At 46.6% G+C, this 13,313-nt stretch overlaps 1 protein-coding gene and 1 non-coding gene across 2 annotated transcripts in view; one reads left to right on the top strand and one right to left on the bottom strand.

Annotated features, from left to right (window-relative positions):
- The window catches only part of ARHGAP25 (Rho GTPase activating protein 25), an 86,009-nt gene that overhangs the window by 46,619 nt on the left and 26,077 nt on the right, over positions 1 to 13,313 (bottom strand). Inside the window, exons 3-4 of the mRNA XM_038746738.1 lie at positions 4,675 to 4,791; positions 3,197 to 3,404 (exon numbers count right to left, since the gene is read on the bottom strand). Coding sequence (XP_038602666.1) covers positions 3,197 to 3,404; positions 4,675 to 4,791 — 325 coding nt within the window. The remainder of the gene's footprint in view (positions 1 to 3,196; positions 3,405 to 4,674; positions 4,792 to 13,313) is intronic.
- TRNAE-UUC lies at positions 3,491 to 3,563 on the top strand. Its single transcript has one exon. It is a non-coding gene; the product is annotated as a tRNA-Glu (tRNA).

Genomic DNA, 13,313 nt, shown 5'->3' with positions numbered 1-13,313 from the left:
CGCTTAGTACAGTGCTCTGCACATAGTAAGCGCTCAATAAATACGATTGATGATGATGATGATGATCCTGGGGCAGAGACTGAGAGTTTCTCTCTCTCCTGGGACAGAGACTGGAGACTCTCGCTCTCTTTTTCTCTCTTAGGTCCTGGTGCAGACGCTGAGAGCTTTTCTCTCTTTCTCTCTGGGAATTCTCTCTCTCTGTCTCTCTATTTCACTCTCTCATCCTGGGATAGAGGCTAAGTCTCTCCCCCCTTCTCTCCCTCTTTCTCTTTTTCTCTCCCTCTTTCTCTCTCTTTTTCTCTCTCTCCCTCTTTCTGTCGAATAGAATATGTTTGTCCTTTGTACCGAAGCCCCCTTGACAGTGAGAAGGTTTAGTACAGTAGATGCTTGATCAACAAATCAATCGATAAAATCGATCAGCTGCCAAGGAATTAACCAATCAACATTTTTCTTCATTCATTATTATTCACAGTGAGATGGTTTAGTACAGTAGATTCTTGATCACCAAATCAATCGATAAAATTGACCAACTGCCAAGGAATTAACCAATCAACATTTTTCTTCATTCATTATTATTTTCCTCTAACCTGATCTATGTTAACTTCTCCCAGAATGTAAACACTCTGAAGGCAGTGTCGGATAATAAAAATAATAATACCCTCTCAGTGTCTGATTCTCTATTGTCCTCTCTCAAGTGTGGCAGCTCTATTTCGTTAGTATGTTTGGGTTTGTTCTCTGTCTCCCCGTTTTAGACTGTTTGCCCACTGTTGGGTAGGGACCGTCTCTATATGTTGCCAACTTGTACTTCCCAAGCGCTTAGTCCAGTGCTCTGCACACAGTAAGCGCTCAATAAATACGATTGATGATGATGATGATGAAGGCAGGGATTGGGTCTACCAACTCTATGGGGCTCTCCCAAGTGCTCAGCCCAATGCTTCGCACACAGTAACTGCCATCTCCTAAGGGCAGGGATCCCAGCCCTGCCACCTGTCAGCTGTGTGACTTTGGGTAAGTCACTTAACTTCTCTGGGCCTCAATTACCTCGTCTGTAAAATGGGGATTGAGATTGTGAGCCCCCCGTGGGACAACCTGATCACCTTGTATCCTCCCCAGCGCTTAGAGCAGTGCTTTGCATGTAGTAAGTGCTTAACAAATGCCACCATTATTATTATTATTTCTACCGTCCTCTCCCACCTGCTCAATCCAGTGCTCTGCACGCAAGAGGCGCTCAATAACCGCCCCTGTTTTAAATAAATAAATAATAAATAATTATAGTACTTAACAGCGTGGCTCAGTGGAAAGAGCCCCGGCTTTGGAGTCAGAGGTCATGGGTTCAAATCCCGGCTCCACCACTAGTCAGCTGTGTGACTTTGGGCAAGTCACTTCACTTCTCTGGGCCTCAGTTACCTCATCTGTAAAATGGGGGTGAAGATTGTGAGCCCCCCGTGGGACAACCTGATCACCTTGTAACCTCCCTAGCGCTTAGAACAGTGCTTTGCACATAGTAAGCGCTTAATAAATGCTATTATTATTATTGTTATTATTATTATTATTATTAAAGGCTCGCTATGTGCCACACACTGTTCTAAGCACTGGGGTAGATTCAAGTAAATCAGTCCCTGTCCCACACGGGGCTCCCGATCTTAACCCCCGTTTTCCAGATGAGGGAACTGAGGCCCAGAGCAGTGAAGTGACTTGTCCAAGGTCACGCAGCCGTTCCCTCATCTGCAAAATGGGAATGAAGATGGTGAGCCTCGCGGAGGACAGGGACTGTGTCCAGTCCGATTAGCTTGTATCCATCCCAGCGCTTAGTACAGTGCCTGGCACATTGTAAGCGCTTAACAAATACCATAATTAAGTGGTGGAGCCGGAATTAGAACCCGAGTCTACGCTCTATCCCTCCTCCCCTCTAGACTGTAAGCTCATTGTGGGCTCTGCACACAGTAAGCGCTCAATAAATACGATTGATTGATTGATGGATTGATTGTGGGCAGGGTATACGTCTATTTATTGTTGTCCTCTCCCAAGCGCTTACTCCAGGGCTCTGCGCATAGTAAGTGCTCAATAAATAGGAGGGAGTGAATGAATCCACAGAGCCACACTCTTCTCTAGAGAAGCAGCACGGCTTAATGGAAAGAACCAGGGCTTGGGAGTCAGAGGTCATGGGTTCTAATCCCGACTCTGCCACTTGTCAGCTGGGTGACTTTGGGCAAGTCACTTCACTTCTCTGGGCCTCAGTTCCCTCATCTGTCAAATGGGGATGAAGACTGTGAGCCCCACGGGGGACAACCTGATCACCTGGTAACCTCCCCAGCGCTTGAAGCATTGCTTGGCACATAGTATGCACTTAATAAATGTCATTCATTCAATCATATTTATTGAGCGCTTACTGTGTGCAGAGCACTGTACTAAGCACTTGGGAAGTCCAAGTCGCCAACATCTAGAGACGGTCCCTACCCAACAGTGGGCTGACAGTCTAGAAGGGGGAAACAACATCATCCCACAGTAAGCGCTCAGTAAATACGACGGAAGGAATATATGTTTGTACATATTTATTACTCTATTTATTTATTTATTTAACTTGTACATATCTATTCTATTTATTTTATTTTGTTAGTATGTTTGGTTTTGTTCTCTGTCTCCCCCTTTTAGACTGTGAGCCCACTGTTGGGTAGGGACCGTCTCTATATGTTGCCTACTTGTACTTCCCAAGCGCTTAGTACAGTGCTCTGCACACAGTAAGCGCTCAATAAATATGATTGATTGATTGATTGATTGATTGGGCCTCAGTTACCTCATCTGGAAAGTGGGGATGAAGACTGTGAGCCCAGGTGGGACAACCTCATGACCTTGTATCTATCCCAGCGCTTAGAACAGTGCTTGGCACATAGTAAGTGCTTAACAAATACCATCATCATCATCATTATTATTATTATCATTCTCTGTGGGATGGACAGGTAGATGGTCTCCCCCCCCCTCTCTGCCCCACAGCATTTATGCCCATATTTGTCATTTTATGAATTTCTATACATGTCTATTTATTTGCGTTGATGTCTGTCTCCTCCACTTCTAGGCCGTGAGCCCGCTGTGGGCAGGGATCGCCTCCATTTATTGTATTTTCCCCAGCGCTCAGTCCAGTGCTCCGCACCCGGTAAGCGCTCAATAAATACGCTATAATGAAGGAATGGGGGATTACCGGTGGAAGGAGGGTCTCTCTCCGGCGTCGAAGGCGTCTCTCAGCTGCTTGACGAGGTTGTCTTGGCCGGGCAGGCGGAAGACGCCCTCCTCGTCCAGGCCGTGGTCCCGGATGAAGGCCGCGCACTTCTCCATGAGGATGGGCACCGGATGATGGCCGAACTTCCGCTCGTAGGCCACGGTGTCCGCCAACCTCTGCCCGAAGACGGCTACCCACAGGACGACACGGTCACGGGGGCCCGGGGGGTGGGGACGGGGTCCCCCCAAGGCTCAACGACAAACACAACACTAGAGCGCCCGGATAGCTCAGTGGGTAGAGCAACGGGCTTTCAATCCGAGGGTCCAGGGTTCAAGTCCCTGTTTGGGTTTTAGTGATTTTGAAGTGGCGTGGCATAGTGGTTAAAGCACAGGCCTGGGCATCAGAAGGACCCTGGGCTCTCATCCAACGTTCAGCACATAGTAAGCACTGAATATAGTGTCTGCACACAATAGCTGCCCAGTAGAATGCCCAGCATATAGAAGGCACCCAGTACAGTATTCTGCAGGCAGAAGGCAACCAGTTCAGTACGCTGCATTCTGTGGGTGCTCAATACAGCACCCTGATCCCAGAAGGAGTGTGGAACAGCTCTCCACACGTAGTAGGGACAGGGAAAGGGACAGGGATGGGGACAGGGAAAGGGACGGGGATGGGGAAGGGAAGGGAAGGGAAGAGAGGGGAAGGGAAGGGGAAGGGAAGGGAAGGGAAGGGAAGGGAAGGGAAGGGAAGGGAAGGGAAGGGGGAGGGAGGCAGGGGGAGTGGGAAGGGAAGGGAAGGGGAGGGGGAGGGGGAGGGGGAGGGGGAAGGGGGAAGGGGAAGGGGGAAGGGGAAGGGGAAGGGAATGGGAAAGGGAAAGGGAAAGGGAAGGGAAGGGGAAGGGGAAAGGGAAGGGAAGGGGAAGGGGAAAGGGAAGGGGAAGGGAAGGGAAGGGAAGGGAAGGGAAGGGAAGGGAAGGGAAGGGAAGGGAAGGGAAGGGAAGGGAAAGGGAAGGGGAAAGGGAAGGGAAAAGGGGAAGGGGAGGGGAGGGGAAGGGAAGGGAAGGGAAGGGAAGGGAAGGGAAGGGAAGGGAAGGGAAGGGAAGGGAAGGGAAGGGAAGGGAAGGGAAGGGAAGGGAAGGGAAGGGAAGGGAAGGGAAGGGAAGGGAAGGGAAGGGAAGGGAAGGGAAGGGAAGGGAAGGGAAGGGAAGGGAAGGGAAGGGAAGGGAAGGATGGACAGAAAGAAGGAAGGGATGGACAGACTCCCTGTCATCTCTAGGTAAGAGCAGGTTTCAGAATAGCTACTCTCTACGGTTTTCTGAGGCATCATCAGCCAGCGTGAGGTAAGCACTTGGAGATCCTCACAGGAAACTCCATGAGAGGAGGAAAGAGCCCTGCTGGGGGCCGGGGCTCCGGGGTCTGGGGGTTCGGGGGTCCGGGGGTCTGGGGGTCTGGGGGCGGTGGTACCTCCAGAAGGGGCCGCGGCGACTCTGCGGATGGATTTGACCCAATCGTCCATCTCGGCCTGGGATCCGGCCATCAGGGTGAAGGAGTCCTGGCCCGTCCAGCCCTGCTCGCCCGATGCTGCCGGGGAAGGGAAACACCATCTCGTTAGCTCCTCTGTTGTCTTGGACTCTCCCAAGCGCTTAGTACAGCGCTCTGCACACAGTAGGCACTCACTGAATAACACTGATGGATGGATTGGGTTCAGCCAAAGCAGCGCGGCCTAGTAGCTAAAGCCTGGCCTGCGAGTCAGAAGGATCTGGGTTCGAATCCCGGCTCTGCCACTTGTCCGCTGTGTGACTTATACCTGTATATAACCTGTATATTCATTCATTCAATCATATTTATTGAGCGCTTACTGTGTGCAGAGCACTGGACTAAGCGCTTGGGAAGTACGAGTTGGCAACATCTAGAGACGGTCCCTACCCAACAGTAGGCTCACAGTCTAGAAGGGGGAGGCAGAACAAAACAAAACATATTAACAAAATAAAATAAAGAGAATAAACATGTACAAATTAAATAAATACATAAATAGAGTAATAAATACATACAAACATATATACATATATACAGGTGCTGTGGGGAGGGGAAGGAGATATGGTGGGGGGGATGGGGAGGTGAAGGAGGGGGAGAGGAATATATATATGTATATGTATATGTATTTGTACATATTTATTACTCTTCATTTATTTTACTTGTACATATTTATTCTATTTATTTTATTTTGTTAATATGTTTTGTTTTGTTGTCTGTCTCCTCCTTCTAGACTGTGAGCCCGCAGTTGGGTAGGGACCGTCTTTAGATGTTGCCAACTTGTACTTCCCAAGCGCTTAGTACAGTGCTCTGCACCCAGTAAGTGCTCAATAAATACGATTGAATGAATGAATGAATGAATGAATGAATGACTTTGGGCAAATCACTTCACTTCCCTGGGCCTCAGTGACCTCATCTGGAAAATGGGGGTGGAAACCGTGAGCTCCACGGGAGACATGGACTGCATCCAACCCGATTTGCTTGTCTACACCCCAGCGATTAGTACAGTGCCTGGCACATAGTAAGCACTTAACAAATACCACGATCAATTCTCTGGGTCTTGGTTATCTCTTCTGGAAAATGGGGACAAAAGTGTGAGCCCCATGGGGGACAGGGACTGTGTCCAACTGGATTAAATTGTATCTACCTCAGCGCTTAGAACAGTGCTTGGCACGTAGTAAGTACTTAACAAATACCACAAGTATTATTAGTAGTAGTAGTAGTAGTAGTAGTAGTAATAATAATAATAATAATAATAATGGCATTTGTTAAGTGCTTACTATGAGCAAAGCACCATTCTAAGCGCTGAAGTAAGTGCTTAGAGAAGCAGGGTGGCTCAGTGGAAAAAGCCCGGGCTTGGGAGTCAGAGGTCATGGGTTCAAATCCCGGCTCCGCCAACTGTCAGCTGTGTGACTTTGGGCAAGTCGCTTCACTTCTCTGGGCCTCAGTTCCCTCATCTGGAAAATGGGGATTAAGACTGTGAGCCCCCCGTGGGACAACCTGATCACCTTGTAAGCTCCCTAGCGCTTAGAACAGTGCTTTGCACATAGTAAGCACTTAATAAATCTCATTATTATTATTATTACTATGTGCCAGGCACAGTGCTTTGCACATAGTAAGCGCTTAATAAATGCCGTCATTAATTAATTAATTAATAAGCGCTGGGGTAGATACGTTTGTAATAATAATCACGGTACTCTTGAAGCGCTTACTATGTGCCAAGCGCTGTTCTAAGCACTAGGGAGAAACAAGTTAATCAGGTTGGACACAGTCCCTTGTCCCACGCGGGGCTCCCACTCTCAATCCCCATTTTACAGAGGAGGGAACTGAGGCCCAGAAAAGCGAAGTGACTGGCCCAAGGTCACACAGCAGACAAGAAGCTGAACCAAGATTAGAAGCCTCGTCTATCCCATTGTTTAGTACAGTGCCTGGCACCTAGACTGTGAGCCCTTTGTGGGCAGGGATTGTCTCTCTCTGTTGCCGAATTGTACTTTCCAAGCGCTTAGTACAGTGCTCTGCACACAGTAAGGGCTCGATAAATAATAATAATAATGATAATAATAATAATGGCATTTGTTAAGCGCTTACTATGTGCCAAGCACTGTTCTAAGCACTGGGGGGATACAAGGAAATCAGATTGTCCCACGTGGGGCTCACAATCTTCATCCCCATTTTTCAGATGAGGTAACTGAGGCACAGAGAAGTGAAGTGACTTGCCCAAAGTCACACAGCTGACAATTGGCGGAGCCGGGATTTGAACCCACGACCTCTGACTCCCAAGCCCGGGCTCTTGCATTCATTCATTCATTCATTCAATCGCATTTATTCAGTGTTTGTTAAGCACTTACTATGTGCCAAGCACTGTTCTAAGCATTGCGATTGATACAAGGTGATCATGTTGTCCCACGTGGGGCTCACAATCTTCATCCCCATTTTTCAGATGAGGTAACTGAGGCCCAGAGAAGTGAAGTGACTTGCCCAAAGTCACACAGCTGACAACTGGCGGAGGCGGAATTTGAACCCACGACCTCTGACTCCCAAGCCCGGGCTCTTTCATTCATTCATTCAATCGCATTTATTGAGTGCTTACTGTGTGATGATGATGGTATTTGATAAGCACTTACTATGTGCCTAGCACTGCTCTAAGCGTTGCGGTTGATACAAGGTGATCAGGTTGTCCCACGTGAGGCTCACAGTCTTCATCCCCATTTTTCAGATGAGGTAACTGAGGCCCAGAGAAGTGAAGTGTTGGGTCGGGACCGTCTCTATATGTTGCCAACTTGGACTTCCCAAGCGCTTAGTCCAGTGCTCTGCACACAGTAAGCGCTCAATAAATATGATTGATTGATTGATTGATTGAGGGAACTGAGGCACAGAGAAATTAAATGACTTGCCCAAAGTCACACAGCTGACAAGCGCTCAATAAATACGATTGAATGAATGAATGAATGAATGAAGTGACTTGCCCAAAGCCACACAGCCGAGCACTGTACTAAGCGCTTGGAAAGTCCAACTCAGCAACAGATAGAGACGGTCCCGACCCAACAACGGGCTCACCCGCTGCTAGTGAATGAAAGAATGAAAGTAAGCGCTTAATAGATACCATCGGAAGCAGCGTGGCTCAGTGGAAAGAGCGTGGACTTTGGAGTCAGAGGTCATGGGTTCAAATTCCGCCTCCGCCAATTGCCAGCTGGGTGACTTTGGGCCAGTCACTTCACTTCTCCGGGCCTCCGTTACCTCATCTATGAAATGGGGATGAAGACTGCGAGCCCCACGAGGGACAACCTGATCACCTTGTAGCCTCCCCAGCGCTTAGAACAGTGCTTTGCACCTAATAAGCGCTTAACAAATGCCATTATTATTATTATTATTATTAACAGAAAAATGAAGTAAAATTAAAAGGAAATGAAATCGATTAAATTCAATGAAATGAAACAAGAGAGAGCGCCAGCTTTTAGATTTCTGGGCTGGTTTTAGAGCGAGCGTTGGGCAGAGGGTTATTGTCAGCAAGGGGCCGCTGGACGGGAAGGCCTTTAATGATAATAATAATAATAATAATAATAATGGCATTTATTAAGCGCTTACTATGTGCAAAACTATGTCCCAACTTGTACTTCCCAAGCACTTAGTACAGTGCTGTGCACACAGTAAGCGCTCAATAAATACGATTGATTGATTGCAAAGTACTGTTCTAAGTGCTGGGGGGATACAAGGTCATGAGGTTGTCCCACGTGGGGCTCACAGTCTTCATCCCCATTTTCCAGATGAGGGAACTGAGGCCCGGAGAAGTGAAGTGACTGGCCCAAAGTCACCCAGCTGACAAGTGGCAGAGCTGGGATTTGAACCCATGACCTCTGACTCCAAAGCCCGGGCTCTTTCCCACTGAGCCACGCTGCTTCTCCTGAGCCACGCTGCTTCTTTAAGAGGAAGAGGAAGACTTTTTTGGGTTTGAAATCAATCAGTCAATCCATCAATCGTATTTATTGAGCGCTTACTGTGTGCAGAGCACTGTACTAAGCACTTGGGAAGTCCAAGTTGGCAACATATAGAGACCGTCCCTACCCAACAGTGAGTTCACAGTCTAGAAGAGTTTGGAAGGAAGCGGCACCAGCAGAGAGAGGGGAAGGAACCCCGTTCAGACAGAGTTTAGTCCTATAAATAAACAAAATCCTCAGTTCCCTCATCTGGAAAATGGGGATTCATTCATTCATTCATTCAATCGTATTTATTAAGCGCTTACTGTGTGCAGAGCACTGTACTAAGCGCTTGGGAAGTCCAAGTTGGCAACATATAGAGACCGTCCCTACCCAACAGTGGGCTCACAGTCTAGAAGAGTTTGAAAGGAAGCGGCACCACCAGAGAGAGGGGAAGGAACCCCGTTCAGACAGAGTTTAGTCCTATAAATAAAACAAAATCCTCAGTTCCCTCTTCTGGAAAATGGGGATTCATTCATTCATTCATTCATTCAATCGTATTTATTGAGCGCTTACTGTGTGCAGAGCACTGTACTAAGCGTTTGGGAAGTACAAGTTGGCAACAATGGGGATGAAGACTGGGAGCCCCCTGTGGGACAGCCTGATCACCTTGTGGCCTCCCCAGCGCTTAGAACAGTGCTTTGCACATAGTAAGAGCTTAACAAATACCACCATTATTATTAAGCACTTAGTGCAGTGCTCTGCACACAGTAAGCGCTCAATAAATACGATTGAATGAATGAATGAATGAATAATAAGGATGGCATTTATTAATGATAGAAGCAGCGTGGCTCAGTGGAAAAAGCCCGGGCTTTGGAGTCTTTTTAGACTGTAAGCCCACTGTTGGGTAGGGACTGTCTCTATATGTTGCCAATTTGTACTTCCCAAGCGCTTAGCACAGTGCTCTGCACATAGTAAGCGCTCAATAAATACGATTGATGATGATGATGATGGAGTCAGAGGTCGTGGGTTCTAATCCCGGCTCCGCCAACTGTCAGATGTGGGATTTTGGGTAAGTCGCTTCACTTCTCTGGGCCTCAGTTCCCTCATCTGGAAAATGGGGATTAATCAATCAATCGTATTTAATCGGATTAAGCCTGTGAACCCCACGGGGGACAACTTGATTACCTTGTATCTCCCCCAGCGCTTAGAACAGTGCTTGGCACATAGTAAGCGCTTAATAAATGCCATCATCATCATCATCGAAATGATTTCTACTGACACCTCTCTACTTGTTTTCCTTAGCTGTCTCCCCGCTTCTAGCCTGTGAGCCCGTTGTTGGGTAGGGACCGTCTCTACATGTTGCCAACTTGTACTTCCCAAGCGCTTAGTACAGTGCTCTGCACACAGTAAGCGCTCAATTAATACGATTGAATGAAAGAAGGAAGGAACCATCCCTATCTGTTGCCGATCTGTACTTTCCAGGCGCTTAGTACAGTGTCTGCACACAGTAAGTGCTCAATAAATACGATTGAATGAATGAAGGAAGGAAGGAACCGTCCCTATCTGTTCTAAGTGCTGGGGGAGATAATAATAATTGTTGTGTCTGTTAAGCGCTTACTATGTGCTAGACACTGTACTAAGCACTGAGATAGATAATAATAATTGGGGTATTAGTTAAGTGTTTACTACATGCCAGGCACTGTACTAAATGCTGGGGTAGATAATAATAATTGTGGTATTTGTTGAGTGCTTACTATGTGCAAAAAACTGTACTAAGCACTGGGATAGATAATAATAATTGTGGTATTAGTTAAGTGCTTACTACGTGCCAGGCACTATACTAAGTGCTGGGGGAGATAATAATAATTGTTGTGTCTGTTAAGTGCTTACTATGTGCCAGACACTGTACTAAGCACTGGGATAGATAATAATAAGTGTGGTATTAGTTAAGTGCTTACTACATGCCAGGCACTGTCCTAAGCGCTGGGGTAGATAATAATAATTGTGGTATTTGTTGAGCACTTACTTTGTGCCAGGCACTGTACAAAGTGTTGGGGTAGATAATAATAATTGTGGTATTAGTTAAGTGCTTACTACGTCCCAGGCACTGTACTAAGCGCTGGGGTAGATAATAATAATTGTGGTATTTGTTGAGCACTTACTTTGTGCCAGGCACTGTACAAAGTGTTGGGGTAGATAATAATAATTGTGGTATTAGTTAAGTGCTTACTACGTGCTAGGCACTGTACTAAGTGCTGGGGGAGATAATAATAATTGTTCTGTCTGTTAAGCACTTACTATGTGCGAGGCACTGTACAAAGCGCTGGGATAGATAATAATAATTGTGGTATTAGTTAAGTGCTTACTACATGCCAGGCACTGTACTAAATGCTGGGGTAGATAATAATAATTGTGGTATTTGTTGAGGGCTTACTATGTGCAAAAAACTGTACCAAGCACTCGGATAGATAATAATAATTGTGGTATTAGTGAAGTGCTTACTACTTGCCAGGCACTATACTAAGTGCTGGGGGAGATAATAATAATTGTTGCGTCTGTGAAGCGCTTACTATGTGCCAGACACTGTACTAAGCGCTGGGATAGATAATAATAATTGTGGTATTAGTTAAGTGCTTACTACGTGCCAGGCACTGTTCTAAATGCTGGGGTAGGTAATAATAATTGTGGTATTTGTTGAGTGCTTACTATGTGCCAGGCACTGTACTAAGCGCTGGGATAGATAATAATAATTGTGGTATTCGTTAAGTGCTTACTACGTGCCAGGCACTATACTAAGTGCTGGGGGAGATAATAATAATTGTTGTGTCTGTGAAGCGCTTACTATGTGCCAGACACTGTACTAAGCGCTGGGATAGATAATAATAATTGTGGTATTAGTTAAGTGCTTACTACGTGCCAGGCACTGTTCTAAATGCTGGGGTAGGTAATAATAATTGTGGTATTTGTTGAGTGCTTACTATGTGCCAGGCACTGTACTAAGCGCTGGGATAGATAATAATAATTGTGGTATTCGTTAAGTGCTTACTACGTGCCAGGCACTATACTAAGTGCTGGGGGAGATAATAATAATTGTTGTGTCTGTTAAGCGCTTACTATGTGCCAGACACTGTACTAAGCGCTGGGATAGATAATAATAATTGTGGTATTAGTTAAGTGCTTACTACGTGCCAGGCACTGTTCTAAATGCTGGGGTAGGTAATAATAATTGTGGTATTTGTTGAGTGCTTACTATGTGCCAGGCACTGTACTAAGCGCTGGGATAGATAATAATAATTGTGGTATTCGTTAAGTGCTTACTACGTGCCAGGCACTATACTAAGTGCTGGGGGAGATAATAATAATTGTTGTGTCTGTTAAGCGCTTACTATGTGCCAGACACTACAGTGCTAAGTGCTGACACTAAGCACTGGGGTGACACTAGACACTAATAATAATAATAATAATAATAATAATAATAATGGCGTTTATTAAGCACTTACTATGTGCAAATCGCTGTTCTAAGCACTGGGGAGGTTACTAGGTGATCAGGTTGCCCCACGCGGGGTTCACAGTCTTCATCCTCATTTTTTCCAGATGAGGAAACTGAGGCCCAGGGAAGTGAAGTGACTTGCTCAAAGTCACACAGCTGACAGTTGGCAGGGCCAGGATTTGAACCCATGACCTCTGACTCCAAAGACTGGGCTCTTTCCACTGAGCCACGCTGCTTCACTAGTGTCTTCACTAGACACTAAACGCTGGGGTGGACACAAAGAAATCGGGTTCGACACAGTCCCTGTCCCACGTGGGGCTCACAGTCTCCATCCCCATTTTCCGGATGAGGGAACTGAGGCCCAGAGAAGTGAAACGACTCGCCCAAAGTCACCCAGCGGACAAAGAGGCAGGGTCAGGATTAGAACCCATGACCTTCAGACTCCTGGGCCCTCTGCCACTCCCCAGCCCTCACCCAGCGCTTAGAACAGTGCTCGGCACACAGTAAGCGCTTAACAAATACCATCATGAGAAGCAGCGTGGCTCAGTGGAAAGAGCCCGGGGTTGGGAGTCAGAGGTCACGGGTTCAAATCCCGGCTCCGCCACTTGTCAGCTGTGTGACTTTGGGCAAGTCACTTTACTTCTCTAGGCCTCAGTGACTTCATCTGTAAAATGGGGATTAAGACTGTGAGCCTCCAGTGGGACAACCTGATCACCTTTTGTAACCTCCCCAAAGCTTAGAACAGTGCTTGGCACGTAGTAAGGGCTTAATAATTGGCATTATTCTTATTATTATTCTCTGGGCCTCAGTTCCCTCATCTGTAAAATGGGGATGAAGACTGTGAGCCCCCCGTGGGACAACCTGATCACCTTGTAACCTCCCCAGTGCTTAGAACAGTGCTTGGCACATAGTAAGCACTTTATAAATGCCATTATTATTATTATTATTATTCTCTGAGCCTCAGTTACCTCATCTGTAAAATGAGGATGAAGACTGCGAGCCCGCTTAATAAATGCCATGATTATTATTATTATTCTCTGGGCCTCAGTTACCTCACCTGTAAAATGGAGATGAGGACTGTGAGCCCCCAGTAGGACAACCTGATCACCTTGTAACCTCCCCAGTGCTTAGAACAGTGCTAGGCACATAGTAAGCTCTTAATA

The sequence above is a fragment of the Tachyglossus aculeatus genome, chromosome 5 (assembly GCF_015852505.1).
Source record: "Tachyglossus aculeatus isolate mTacAcu1 chromosome 5, mTacAcu1.pri, whole genome shotgun sequence".
In the NCBI taxonomy this organism is placed as follows: domain Eukaryota; kingdom Metazoa; phylum Chordata; class Mammalia; order Monotremata; family Tachyglossidae; genus Tachyglossus; species Tachyglossus aculeatus.
Note: the sequence above shows the minus strand (reverse complement) of the source record. Positions and strands in the feature narration are given on the sequence as shown.